The sequence below is a fragment of the Mesitornis unicolor genome, unplaced genomic scaffold, assembly GCF_000695765.1.
Source record: "Mesitornis unicolor isolate BGI_N332 unplaced genomic scaffold, ASM69576v1 scaffold4032, whole genome shotgun sequence".
NCBI lineage: Eukaryota > Metazoa > Chordata > Aves > Mesitornithiformes > Mesitornithidae > Mesitornis > Mesitornis unicolor.
In genome coordinates this window covers 5,252-19,879 of record NW_010169678.1, presented here as the reverse complement: position 1 = coordinate 19,879, position 14,628 = coordinate 5,252, and the positions used below count along the sequence as shown (strand labels likewise).

The 14,628-nt window shown below is 43.3% G+C and overlaps 1 protein-coding gene across 1 annotated transcript; it reads right to left on the bottom strand.

Annotated features, from left to right (window-relative positions):
• Positions 1-436: 436 nt before the first annotated feature.
• SLC39A13 (solute carrier family 39 (zinc transporter), member 13) lies at positions 437-13,779 on the bottom strand. Its single transcript, XM_010179410.1, has 9 exons — positions 13,512-13,779; positions 12,958-13,071; positions 11,188-11,309; positions 9,736-9,888; positions 3,197-3,286; positions 2,782-2,832; positions 2,424-2,556; positions 2,192-2,291; positions 437-725 (listed from the first exon to the last, which is right to left on the bottom strand). The coding sequence occupies exons 1-9, from the start codon at positions 13,777-13,779 to the stop codon at positions 650-652; spliced, it is 1,107 nt and encodes a 368-aa protein (XP_010177712.1). The 3' UTR covers positions 437-649.
• Positions 13,780-14,628: the final 849 nt, after the last annotated feature.

The window sequence follows — 14,628 nt, the reverse complement described above, 5'->3', positions numbered from 1 at the left end:
CCTAAAGTGCCTCAAGCTTTTGGCTCGATTTCAACATAAACAAATACAAAATAGACCAAAGAGGTGGACTGCTGAGGCTAATACAACCTTTACGACAAGTTGGAAAGGGTCCTTTCCCCTCTGTCTCATAGCACCGTAACTTCTCATGGGTAGGGAGCTCTGGCTAAAGCTGTTACTTTATTGTTGCTTTGCCATCCCTGTTCTGCCACCAGTCCTTAGAGTGGTAGGAAAAGTCCTTCCTCTTCATCAGCTACAGGAATCCCCTCCTGTTGTTTTGACACAACAGCTTGGGAGGTGCAGTTCCATCAGAATGAACCAAATGAAACATTGTCCATTCGCTGTGCAGCAGTTCTTCAGTTCATTTCTGCTCACTGTATCTTGTGCTCCATAAAAAAAATCCAGAACAAAACAACAACAACAACAACAACAAAACCCTGAAGTCCTGATGTGTGGATTTCAGCAGAACAGGGATAGGAGAGCCAGGGAACGAAGTCCTGCACAGCCAGACCTCTCTCTCACCTGCTTCTCATACCAGCAGCCAGATCTGCATGCACACACATAGGCAGTAACATTAGAGTTTCTTATTGCTTTGTAACAGCTCAGAGACACTGTGGTGGCTCTGGGAGGCATCATGAGGTCTGCGCAGAGGTCACTCGGTTGTGAGCGAGAGTAGCACCATGACTGTAATGCCTGTACATAGGAGCAGAATTTGCTGCAGGGAGTTCCTGGGAAAGAAACAGCAAAATTAGGAGGAGCCATAGACCAACCTCAATAGCCAGCAGTGTAGAGGCTCACAAATGGTTTGTTCTTTGCCCTTCCAAATCTACCACAAGGAGAATGCTACAGCTGTATGAAGCCACTAACACAGCTAAGAAGCACCCCAAGCAAAGAAGTTGTCTATAAACTGACAGGTATTTGTTCCACTCAGCTGCAAGGTGCAACTTCAGGTTTCAAACTCGATTTAAGCTGATTTAGTCACGCAACTACCCAGGTATATGTTCCCGTCCTTTTGCTCAAAGAACCAGGAGTTGTGCAGCATGTTCCCAGGTACTTTAGGGACCTCATCCAGCTTTTTGCCATTCTTCTAGCACTATCTCAGGTTTATACTGAATTGACTATTGTCAATTTATATTGAATTGACTATGTACCTACCACCCTCTGCCTACTGTGCCAACAGCTCTGCCAGCACAAGAACCAACACCAACCCAAAAGCAAGTTCCCAACTGGTCATTAACATTTCACCACTAGAAGTTCCTGCCTCTTCAGATGTAACTGTGGAGCTGTTTTTTGAGCACTTACTTAACTGCTTCAGTCAAAATGAACTAGGTGAGCCAAGGCTTATTTAAACTACTGAAGTTACCCATCTCATTACAACTGAAATAGGAGGGATCATTCAGGGGCAGCTCTGCCAGCAGATCTGAGAGGGCCTTTACTGTGGTACAACTAAATTTAGACCTGCTACAGCCTTAATCAGGCTGCAAGAAACTAGAATAACACAAATGAGGGGAGGCTAAATATACCAGAAAATATATATCAGTCTAGAAGAGAGATGACTGAGGTGGGACACATTAATAGACTATGAAATGCTGAATGATAAAGAGAAGAAAACTATTATTTTCTACTCACACAGCAACACAGCGGCATCTAATCAAAATTAATAAGCAAGAGGCTAAAAAACAAATAAGAAGCATCATTTAACACAGTGCAGTCAAACTATGCAAGCTTGCTGCCAAAGGGAGATCACAGAAGCCCAAAGTAATGGATAGGGACAAAAAGGGATGAGAGAAGCATGTGAAGGATAGGTTCACATGTGGTTATCAGACACACACACCTCTATGGGGCCCTGGTTGAGACAGTCCCTAAACCAGTGGATCCCAGAACCTGACAAGACAAACTGGGGAACAGGTGACCTTAATGGACATGTTTCTGAGCAACCTGCTGTAGGCAGTCATGCTACTTACTGCGTTAGCACAACCTTTGGGACTGACCCAGCTGAAGGTTCTCATGTTTTATATGGTCTTTGTAGTCGCATAAACACAATAGCTAGCGCAGCAGTCTGTCCAGATTCCAGCTTTGCCCATGGGATTTGGAAAGCTGGCATTAATGTGCTCCCAGAACAGGCATGGGAAGGGTTATATCCACGCTCCCTGGCAGCAAGAATTGCTGCAGCAGAACATGAGGGAGCACTTACCAAGGATTCTTTTCCTCCAGGAGATCAGGCACAACATTTACCAAGGCAATATACAGAAATCCTCCAGAAGTGAAAGGGAGGATCCAGGCTACTGTTTCCCCTGCACAAATACAGGAAGCTTTTGTTACTACTGAGAAAAAGCCATGGGAGAGAACAGAGAAGAGAAAGAAGATACACACGTGGGACAACAGGCTCCCCCTCCTACTCCTACAGAGGTCCCAGGCAGCCTTACCTGCTCCTTTTGGTGACTGAGCACATATTGCAAAGCAGGCTCCCAGAATGCCCCCCAGAGCTGTGGAAAGCTGCATCTTGGCTGCACTCCAGCGGTCAAAGCCAGCCCGAAGTAGAATTGCAAAATCTCCGACCTAAGAAAACCAAAAGCTGACAGTTAATGAATATGAACATTCTCAGTCACAAAGGCCATCCGTAACAAGAACAGTGCTTCAAGACTGTTTCAAGGTCTCCCTGTTGCCAGTCTCCCAGAGGAAGCAGCTTTCAGAGGCACAAGAAAATGTTAGCCAGACCCAGCCCTTCTCTTAGCAGATGAAGCACCCCTGTAATCATGATGGCAGGATACAAAGCCCTCTCACCTCATGTGGGATTTCGTGCAGGAGAATGGCCATTGTGGTTAGGAACCCAACCTGCAGCAGAGGAAAGAAGGTGATTAGGAAACAATCCCCCAGCTCTGAGAGACATTCATCAGCATCTCAAGGTTCCTTTTTCCAAGTTAAGACTTGTGACTTAGTTCAGAACTATTCAGCAAAATGGTAGATGAGCTAACCTTTCCCCTAATGCCAGTACAAATGACTAAGATGTCCCAAGTTTGAAGAAGCTCTGCATCAGAGGGTCAGGATAGGGTTGCTTTTTCCTGTAGTCTCCATTTTCTCAGAAAATTCCAGAAAACAGGAGGGAACTCCTCACATATTTGGGTTTTTCTTACATGTTGCATCACACTTAAGACCATGCCTCTCTAGTTCAGTACACAGCTGGCGACAGAAACCTTACCTTTCTGCTGACGAGGAAACTGGCTGCTACTGCCAGGCCATGTGTAAAGTTATCAATGGTGTTGGCCAGCAGATTGAGGTATCCACTAATCTGCAAAGAGGAGGAAAAGCCTCTGATAAACAAAGAGACACAGCAAGATAAAAGAAAGCACATGGCTTACACAGGTTATAGAGAGTCACGATCAGATGAGAAAGGTCAGGACATGGCACTTCTGGTGAAGATCTTAAACTATGTAAGTGCTCAAGCCCAAATTAAATGTTATGTTCAGTTTTAGAGTAAACTGAGTTATAGGGTAGGCAAGTGTTGTCTGAGATTAGGATAACCATCTTATGCAAATGACAAAGAGCTCTAGAAACAGAAACAGAGAAAGGATAAAGAAGAAAGCCAAAATGCAGGAATATATCTGATTCTAATTTGAACCAGTGAGCAGTTTAGGTAGCAGTGTCTAATTTACACAGGTGACTGGCTTCAAATATGACCTGACCTTGTTTTCTAGTCATGTACTTTAATATCTAACTGTTAAATATCTGCTCTTCAAAAGCTGGCAAGAACAATGCAACAGAACAAATGTTGCTGAAATTGCTTTTTATAACTAAACAAATCTTCAAACATTGTACTAAAAAAGCTTGTGCTTGTGGGTTTGCTTTCCCTTAACAAAGAAAAAGAGAAGATAGTGATGACAGTTACCTAAAAACCACCTACTAGAAGGCTGGATAGCATGTATATACATTTGCATATAAACCATTTTCTTAAAATTCTAAGCATAAAGCAGCCTCCTTCCTCACAAGTCCATCTCCATATTAGACTTCACCATCATGATAACTGTGGTCATATCCAGACAAACTCAGAGTATTTTATCTAAAGTGATTTATGAGGGTACCACCCCAGCTCTTCTGCTCACAGGTTTTGGGGTGGTGGGGTTTTTTTGTCTGTTTGGGTTTTGTTTTGTTTCTTTTTCATCAGACATAACAAAAACTACTGTGAGTGGGTCCTGAGATACTACAGCTTGATATATGGCACTGCAGTTTAAATTATTATCAAACCTGGTCTTAGCTAATACATCAGGCTCGCCCTGGACTGCAAGAACTAAGCTGGCATACATTAAGTCCAGATATAGGGCAGCATCCAGTGAGTGGAGACTGTCAGTAAGCTGTGAAGCATTAACCTCTTCATCATAGCATCAGATGCCAAAGTTCAGCTGGAACAACACAAGTGATGATGGATTTCATGAGCTCTTTTTGGTCTTCTGCTCTTCCCTGTTTCTATCAAACTCTGCTTGGGGCATCTTTTCTTCCTGCCATTTGTACGCTACGGCTCAGGTGGGGCTTTCTGTCAAGTTCGCTCTCCAAAGCATCACCTTTCTGCAAGGCACTTCTACTGCACAGTCTCAGGACATCTTTATAGGCTCTAAACTTATAAATGTGCACTGATGATTAAATATAAAAATAAAAAAATAAGCAAAACCTAACTACAGATCACGTAAGTAAGAATCTAAGTAACATCTCTGCAATGGATGCAGAAGTTCCCTGCGTGTCTTTGTAAGAAGGTGAACACAGAGCAGAGCATGGAGGCAGACCCATGATCACAGCAGCTTTACTTCTCATTCCTCATTTTCTGTCAAATACAAGTGTCTAAAATGTCTCCTTTTCATGTTGGGGTTTTATGTGATTGCGTTTTTCCCACAGGCTAGTAATAATTATTCACGCAAGTTTTACACAAAAATGCTTTCCCATGCTACTGTATAGGGAAAAAAATAATCTTCATGATTAAAACATTATGACTTCTTCTTGTCAGTGGCTTGGGCAAAAGCTGTCACCAAAAGAAGCAAAGCCTTGGAGTACTCAGAAATAAATTGGGTTGATTTGACAGTTATGAGCCTCTGACATTTACATTCTGCGAATTCCTAATAGGATGCTCTCATTGCTCATAAAGAGCACAGACAGATGAAGTGTTTGTGTTCATGCTTCAGAATTAATGTCACTGTGCAATAAAATATACTTCTACAAATCAGCAAGGACCTCATGTGCCACAAGGAAAAAAGAAAAAATAAGCAAGGCAAAGATACTCTGCAATGTTTTTACTTCTTGAGGGAATAAAGGCTGCAATGCAGGACAGAACTGAGCTATGTCTGGTGCAAAGGAAGCCTCCTGTTCACTGTTTTCAAGCTAGGAAAAAATTATTACAGCAGCACCTAAAGAAAAGAAGTTATTATATATATAGGCAATCGACAACTGATTACACCTTACTAACTGTTAAGCCCTGAAGGATGACATTGTTTGTTTAAACAGTATCTTTTCCTTTTTGTTTTATGAAAAGAAGGAGATTGCTGAGGGAATAGCAAAACCAAAGAAGTCTTGGCTTGCTATGGCTTTCTCTCTTTTTTTGAAAGCACCTACCTTGCTCCCTTCCAGCCATCATGGTTTCTCTGCATGTCCCTTCCCCACCCTGCACTGCATGACAGCCACTTGCCCACCAGGTAGGGGCAGTGAGACTTACTTGCTCACCTGCCAACCAGGCAGACCTGCCAAGCAGCATCTGCCAGAGTTTTTCAACAGGGCATTAGTTTGCATTCCTCCTCTATCACCATGCTGATTTTTAGGGAACTTGCAGAAATTTGCTTATCTATCCTCTCTTAAACTCGAGTAAAATTAATTATGGGTTCAAAAGTTACTGAAAATGAAAGGCAGAACAGATGGACAGACAGATGGAATGACTGCTTATGTTGTTGCCTAAGGAAACAGGCTAACAACGCAGGAATATCTTAGTAGTTTTGGTAAATTCCCCCCTACCAGAAAGACTATTAAAATATTCAGATTATATGCTCAGAAGGTAGAAAGTTAAAACACATTAACTCATTAGTTTCTATTTTGTGTATATTGACAACAGTCTGTAAAACTGAACAGACACGTTAGCATTTTAAAGCTGGAAAGGCTCTCCATGGTTGTCTAGATCTTCTACATAACACAACTGAAAGAATCTCATTCAATTTCTGCACAAAGCCCATTGTTTCTTAAGCTATAGTGTACTTTGTAGAAAGAAGCTTAAACCATAGCTTAAAGCCCACAGGTGACAAAGAATCTGCTATGTCTCTAAGGTAAGTTGGTCCGCTGGCAAGTTACCCTCAGTTACAGAGTTGTTTTTGATGTCTAGTCTGCGACTGTTTGCTGTTTAAAGCTATAGCTTTAACTACTCAAATTTAGTGATGCCTTTTACATGGGTACTTGCATACTTTTAAGTCATCCTTGATCTGTCACAACTACAGGGCTAAAGACTAAAGAAAATCACCTCTTCTCATATACTGCAAACCTAAAATAATTATTTCAAGCTCTTTCCTGACCCCTTTACAAATTATCAGTAGCAATTTGGATATCGTGAATAATGCTACTGGAAAAAGACAGCTGTTTCATTACTGTTATACAGAAAGAGCAACACTTGTCTCTTCTCTTGCACACTATTTCTTACTCACCGATCCTCCTGGCTGTAGCATCATAATGGACAAATGCATTAAAACAATTTCCTACTGTGATTCTCCTACCTTTTTCCAAGGCACTGAGTTCCCAGAAACTGTCCCTATCTTGTAAATATGATCTGCATTCTTTCTTAATCTATTCCTTAGTATTTTCATGTATCAAAACATGTTAAAATTCAGCTCTTGTGACGAAGTTACTCAGTTTCACTGGTATCAATGACCTCATGCAGTCACAGTATGCCATTTAAGGAATACAGTAGTATCTGCAAATGTGAAGATATACTATTTTTATAAATAATCACTTAGAAAAATCATAAACCACCAGTGAACAGATTTGTGGGGGGATGCATTAATTCAGTCCCTGTTTATAATATAGACTGATTTTTTTTAATATAGCCAATATTGGCAAAGTTGATTTCATGCAGTACTAGTTTTATTAGAATGTGGGAGAAAGTTATGTTTTATATACGTCTGCCAGTGTCATTGTCTTTATCAATCAATCATATAACCAAATAAAATAGAGAGAAAAATATCTGGCTGACAATAATTTATCTTCCATAACATCATATCAATTAGCATTAATTACATTATTAATTTTTACATTAGGACCAGGACCTGAGCAGTTGTGTCCTCCACCAGTGTTTCATTTCTACTTTAAATCTGCAGTAGACTGAACATCCCCTAAGTTCATAGTTCCTTATATAAACCTTTCTAAAATAATGACACAGTGTTTCATAACACAGTAATACTGGTTTCTTCACTGCTATCACCTCTAGAAAAAACAACGTGGCACATTGCAGTTTATGCAGTGTTCATAGAATCACAGAATTCTTTAGGTTGGAAAAGACCAATCATTAACCTAGCACTGTCAAGTCCACCACTAAACCATGTCCCTAAATGCCACATCTGCTCATCTTTTAAATACCTCCAGCGATGGTGAATCCACCACCTCCCTGGGCAGCCTGTTCCAAAGCTTGAGAACCCTGGCAGTGAAATTTTTCCTAATATCCAGTCTGACCCTCCCCTGGGACAACCTAAGGCCATTTCCTCTTGTCCTGTCACTTGTTACTTGGGAGGAGAGATTGACACCCACCTCTTCACAACCTCCTTTCAGGTAGTTGTAGAGAGTGATAAGGTCTCCCCACAGCTTCCTTTTCTCCAAGCTAAACAGCCCCGGTTCCCTCAGCCTCTCCTCATAAGACTTGTGCTCCAGATCCCTCACCAGCTTCGCTGCCCTTCTCTGGACATGCTCCAGCACCTCAATGCCCTTCTTACAGAGAGGGGCCCAAAACTGAACTCAGTATTTGAAGTGTGGCCTCAAGCAGAGCTGAGTACAGGGGAAAAATCACTTCTCTAGTTCTGCTGGCCACACTATTTCTGATACAAGCCAGGATGCTGTTGGCCTTTTTGGCCACCTGGGCACACTGCTGGGTTGTATTCAGTCAGCTCTCAACCAACACCCCCAGGTCCTTTGCTACTGGGCAGCTTTCCAGCCGCTCACCCCCAAGCCTGTAGCGTTGCATGGGCTTGTTATGACCCAAGAGCAGGACCTGGCACTTGGCCTTATTGAACCTCATACAATTGGCTGTAACCCATTGATCCAACCTGTCCAGGTTCCTCTGCAGAGCCTTCCTACCCTCAAGCAGATCAACACACCTACCCAACTTGGGGTCATCTGCAACCTTACTGAGGGTGCGCTTGATTCGCTCATCCAGATCACTGATAAAGATGTTAAACAGAACTGGCCCCCATACTGAGCCCTGGTGAACACCACTTGTGACTGGCTGCCAACTGGATTTAACTCCATTCACCACAGCTCTTTGGGCCCAGCCATCCAGACAGTTTTTTACCCAGCAAAGAGTACACCCATCCAAGCCTTGAGCTGCCATATACAGATGCCCACGTACAGAGCAGTTTTGTACATATTACGTGAACATGACAGATATCAAAAATACCCAGTGACCTCAGCATAGCTTTCATATTGTGTAGTAAACACTAAAGTTACAGCAAAACAGATTTAAAATAGAAAGACTGAAGAGCCTCTGACTGAGCACATATCCAGATTTGGGCTAGTTCATGCAACCACACTTTCTGTTCATAGTTAATGTCCTACAATCTTGCACATTTTTATGGGCTTTCAAACTCAAATTATAGGGCCTTCTTGGTCAAAGCCATCATTTACTCTCTTGCTTGTAATGTTCACCCAGACAGAAGTTTCTGCAGTGCAAAGATAGTAACATAAAACCAAAAGCAAAGCCAATCTAAAGGTTAGTCACTGCCCAATGGTACAGTACTCATTTTCCTTCCTCCACCTCCAATCCTATGAGCTCGGTGATCTCCCCTAACCCAGCACTACTGGCTGCCTGTCAACATGCCAAGCTGATTCAAGAAGTTAGGAGAAAAATAAAACTGTGGGGGAAAAAACAAAAAATAATTATTTGCCTGTTTAGCTCCCTGAATAGGCTCACTGTGGGGACAGATGTGGTCCAGCGCAAAGGAAGTGACGGGAAATACAGGTTTGGAGGTGGAAGTGGACAAGAGGCCCTTTTTGGTAGCAGATAAACTGCTAATCTGAGAAACTGAACTCCTAAGTTTTACAGTGGATAGCTTCAACTGTCAAAACACTTCTAAAAGGTGCCTTAAAAGGAAACGTGCAGCTCACAATTGGTACAATGCAGGCACTAGAGAGAGAAACAGAGAAGTCATGGCACAAAAATTTAAGCAAATAAAGACATAATGACTGTAAGATAGAGAGTAACAAAATGTGAAGGTACTGTACTTTGGTTTCAGAAATCACCCAAAACGTACTCATCAGACTTAACGCCTTCACAATAGTGACTTTGCCTCTTTTGCATAAGCTGCAGTGCAGATTTTCTCCAAGTCCACTATTTCCTCCCTGCTGTGACTTGGACAGACAGCTTAACAGAGTAAAATTAAGTACAACTTACTCAAACACTGAGTTCCCCACTCAGGCACAGTTCTTTCCACAGACAACTCATCATCCTGACTGAATTTTAAAATATGCGCCCCAAAAACATAAGATGTCAAGGTCAGTTTGTGGGTCTCTTACCTTGATTCTGTTGTCTGTTGGACAAGACTGGACAGAGGAGCCATTACACTGAGTTGAACCTGTTCCTGCTCTTTGGGACTGGCCTGCCACCTTTGGTAGGGTGTAGCCGCTTCCATTGGGAATCTTTCCAGCTGGTGCTTTGGAATCACAGCTCTAAAATTAGAGGAAAGCAACTTGTTCATCACTGTGAAAAAGGCAGTGACAAGCATAAATCAGAGTCAGAAATGAAATCTTCACTCTTAATACTTTTGTCCTTACAATGCAAATCGGCAGCTTTGGTACTCCAGTCTAGTAACAACAACTGCCAGAAATGAGACAGATTTCAGAAAGCATTTTGTGATATCTACACTGTGAGACAACAAGAACAAAGACTTCCTCAGTCACCAAGAGAAGGGAAGTAGAAAAAGAGAGGAGGAATCAGAGTTATCCCCCTTGGCATAGGCCAGGATCCACTGAAAAAATGAGGGACTGAGTCTGCCACTCCTGCTGGCAGCTGCTGTCTGGAGAAATACAACTCCATCTGGCCAGGGGATGGGGGGGAAAAACGTCTTGCTCTCCCCAGCACATCAGAATAACCAAGTCTAGAGAATTATTCTATAGCTGGGATTTTCAGCTTCCAAACAACAAAATGGTCCTCTCAGACTTCAGTCTCCCTGTAAATTAGAAGATTAAGTTCCTTTCAGCCTTTAAAGTCTCACATTGAGTCAAAGTAATACCTAATTACTCTTACACAGCACCTGACCTGCGGTTTCACCTCTCAAAAATCATGGTACAGGAAGGACTCAACTCCTATGGGAGTTGCTGCTGGTAGTTGTGCAGATGTCGGAGGACTGGCTGCTCTCCTCTGTCTTGGAATTACTTTCTGGTGCCTGTGTTTATGTTGTCCCTTTGCAGCTGCATGACTCTCCTCTGAACCATTACTTAGTACTACCTGGCCAACCATAACCCCCTTCTACCACACAAAGTTACCTGAACAAATGCCTGGTGCAGGCCATACCCAAGAACAGTGGGCAGTGAGGAACACCTTCCAGAGAAGGCTGGTCTTTGTCCTGACTGAGGACCCAGAAGGGGAGTGAGTCATGATGGCTCAGTGGAACATGCATCAGCAAGCTGTCACACCTCAAAGCTTACTTGAGCAAGAGTCATATCTGTAGAGCTCTCCAGCTCCCAGTCCCCATTAAAAAAGGAGCTCTTTTTTACACATACCACATCAAGAACAAAAGCAGCCCAGAGGTGAGAAATCTCAGCTAAAACCACAAACCAAAGCCTGGAGATGAAACACCTTTTTCTAGAGCCCAGTGTGAAAGGAGTGGCAGAAAGCTCCCAAAGGGCATTGACAAGCTACTCACAGCTCCAGGATCATCTGCTGAGCCTGTCAGATAGGGCAGATGACGTGTTTAGTATGGTGCTCCAAACATAACAGCACTCCCTCCCCTCTGGCTGCTAACTTACCACACCACGGCAGTCTTTCTCTTCTTTCTCTAGGAAGATCTTCTCTAGCACCAGGAAGGTCAGGAAACCAATGATCACCCAGAGGCCCAGAAGCTTCTGCTGCTGAAAGCTCTGCCCTTCTCCTGAGGGGCAAGAGAGAAATCTTCATGTCACTATCAAGTACACAGTATTTTCCACACATGAACCCACCCTACCCCAGACAGTTTAACCAGTACTTCCAAGAAAAAAAAAAACAAACAAGAAAGAACAACAGAAAAACCTCCTGTGAGGAATAAAGAGCAAACATATCTCACATATCAGTTTAACTTGCTCGTTCTTACCTAACAAAAATAATCTCAGGATATGCAGTGTGAGAGCCCCCACCCCTTTTGCTTCAATAGTGCAATCAAGAATATTTCCTGACAACATTGGGAATTTCCCTGAGCTCCAGAGGCAAGTGGAGATTACATCAACAAAAATCCTGCAGCTGTATCTACTGAGCAGCAAGCCCTGACAAGAAATCTGCCATTAGTGGAGCTACAGACTCACCTTCCCCTTTCTGCCACACCTGGGCAAGTTATTAAGCCCAAAGCTATAAACTTTCTTTTCAATTACAGCCAAGCTTGTGAGATAATCATCCATTCAGCCTGGGTGCATACACAGAGTCTGAATTGCAGTGGAAGTACAGAACGACTCTGTAATGGGGCTTCCATGGGTCAAGGGAACCTTTATGCTCCAGGACAGTCTGGCAGAAGCAAACAAGCTAGAGCAGGAAGACAGAGACATTTGGGAACCACTGTAGAAAGAAAGAAAAAAGGACAGCAGGTTCTGCTGGTAGTGACAGCACCATGAGGAAGAAGAGGAACAAAGCCCCAGCAGATTTGAAATCTCAGGATATAGCTGCAAGGAAGTCTGGGAAACCCTAGGACATCCTTTTCCCTCTCACATTTTCATCAGGAAACAAGATTTCTTGTTTTCTCAGCAGGTGGGATGCAGCAGCACTTGCCTTCTATGCTATCAGTTTGCTGAAGCAGAGAGATACAATCACTACAGCTTTCAACAATGCTGGATATCTTGGAGGTAAAGGAAATATACTGGTACCACGAGCTCTTTCCCAACCCATACAGTTTAGTTGACTGGTAAACACAGGTTTCCATCACCTGTGTGTCCTTTTTCTCCTCCTGTCCCTCCCCACCATGTCTCTATGGACATGTCATGGCTGTATGGACAATTTTCTATGACTACTCCTTGAGCAAAGATTGGGAGGGTTCCCATAGATCAACGTACCCAGCGGAAGGGCCCCAGTTAGTCCCAAGAAAGAGGCTCTAGGAGTAACACTGTTATAGGGACAAATTCATAGACAAGATGCATCTGATTGGACACAAATCCCCACACAGCTTCATCAGCAGACCACACACACATTCATAACTTTCCATCAGGTTAAAGAAGCATTACCTTTCCTTACAGAAAGGACATAGGAAAATCTGATAGATAAGTAATAAGCAAGTTACTGAACAGAAAGAAATCGTGGCCAACTCAGGAAGCCTCTAACCTCAAAAGCTCTGGAGGCCTGCAGAGTACAAAGATGAAACATTACATGTGATTTTACTGTTCTTATATCCCTCCCTAGGCACTTGCTTTTACACATTTGTTTGAAAGACAGTATCAGCCAAGACCAGTTTTTGGGCTGACCTCGCCTGTCTGGCCTTGTGTTTTCCAGATGGAATGGGCTCAAAAAATGTAGCAGTAGGCATAGCACGCACTGCTTCTAGGCACGTAAGACTTTCATACCTGTCGTTGCACTGCATGTGTAGGCCCAGGCTTCAGGAAGCAGGTGCAGAAACACATTCCCCAGTAGTCCACCAATCGCAAAACTTAACAACTGCTTCAAACGCTGTGATCCAGCTAAAAATACAAAGAAACAAAAACTGATCACAACTCAGCCAGAAGCCAAAACAACTCCAGCTGAGATTTCTGTACAAAGAAATCTAAATTGGGAGGAACTGCAAAGCAAGCTTTCAATGGAGAGAGCACAAAACAAATGGCTGGAGTGCAAGAAAAAGCTCTTGCACCACTTGGCTGGGACAGCAGTGTGTAGGAAGGTCCTAGACTAAGCAGGGTGCAAAACAAACAATACTCTTTGTACAAACTCCATCCAGGGCTTAAATTTGTCTGATGACTCCCTATCAAAATGTCAGGAATGGACTAAAGCACCAGAAATGGACTGTCTATTGTAAAGGACAGTATTTCTGTGACAAGACCCTGTTCATCACTGTGCAATGTTTGTTCACTCACAGTCCAGGACTTTCTGGCTTCAGAAAGGTTAACGCAGGTAGCAGGCTTACCTTCTGACCGCAGAGCAGCTCCTGTCTCACATGGGATCACCAGCAAGGGGAAGACCCCACTCAGCCCCACCATGAACGAAGCGATGAGGGAACAGATCCAGGCATCCAGCCGCTCGCTGCTGTAAAGGCTTTCCCAGGACTCTGTCTCCTTCTCGCACAGAGGACCAGAACCAGCAGCAACATGGCTCCCTGGGAGCTGCTGAGCTTCACAGGCCACGATCAGAAACAAGGAGAGCGTCCCGTCAAACAGAAGGTTGTGTTTTGTCATCGCTAAGTGGTCTCAGCCGGGCTGGCCTATCTCTGAAAAGAGCAGGGGAGAGCAGTTCTGAGAGAGTGCCCAAGGCTCCCTCCCACCATCCTAGAGGAAAGTCCTTGGTCACACCATCCCCTCCCTCAGCATCTTAGCATGGGTATGTATCCCATAAGGAAAGTCTGAAAGTCTTCCTGATTTCAACACAGCACTAAAGGACAGAGAGGTCATTTTATCACTGGGTGTATGAAACTGCATGAGACATCTTTTGAAAGAGTCTGGCTTTCAGCATCTCCCCTCAGGTGGACTGGACAAGGACTCCAAGTACCCTTGTCCTTGCCCTTCAGTGTCCCAAGGCTTCAGAGAAAGGCATTGACCAGAGATGCTACCCAGATAAGTCTTCTCTTTGCTGTGGAGCAGCATCCATCTAACAAGTCAGGATGCATGATAGGCAACATAGCAGAGGTCTGTAAAATGAGTGGTACAAAGACAGTGAACAGGGGTAGATTATTCACCATCTCTTCAGACCTAAGTGCTAACAGCCATCACATGAAGCCAGGGAGGGTCAGCTTCAAAACAAAACAAAATAAACAAATGTGATTCTTCCCCAGAAGGTAACTTGTGTGGTAGTACTTCTCCAAAAATGAGGGAAAATTTTACATGGATTCACCAAAGTCAGAACAAGTACTAGGAAACCCCCTTATCTGAAAGGAGCTGGAGGCTGGAAGTAGTTGGAAAATATCATATATACTTGTCCTATTTTTATTCTTTCCTAGAAGGATACTGAGTTAGATGGTCTCTTAGTCAAAATCAGCACAGCTGTTACTAAAAACTCTTCAGTCACAAGAACTGGAGAGAAGTGGGCAT

Bases quoted from the DNA above. Each gene is read 5' to 3' on its own strand.
- SLC39A13 (XM_010179410.1), bottom strand. From the start codon at position 13,779: ATGACAAAACACAACCTTCTGTTTGACGGGACGCTCTCCTTGTTTCTG. The intron at 11,310-12,957 runs GTATGAAAGTCT...CTTGCCCCTCAG, and splicing joins CACATGCAGTGCAACGACAG to GAGAAGGGCAGAGCTTTCAG. The intron at 2,833-3,196 runs GTAAGGTTTCTG...CCTCTGCTGCAG, and splicing joins GTTTCCTCGTCAGCAGAAAG to GTTGGGTTCCTAACCACAAT.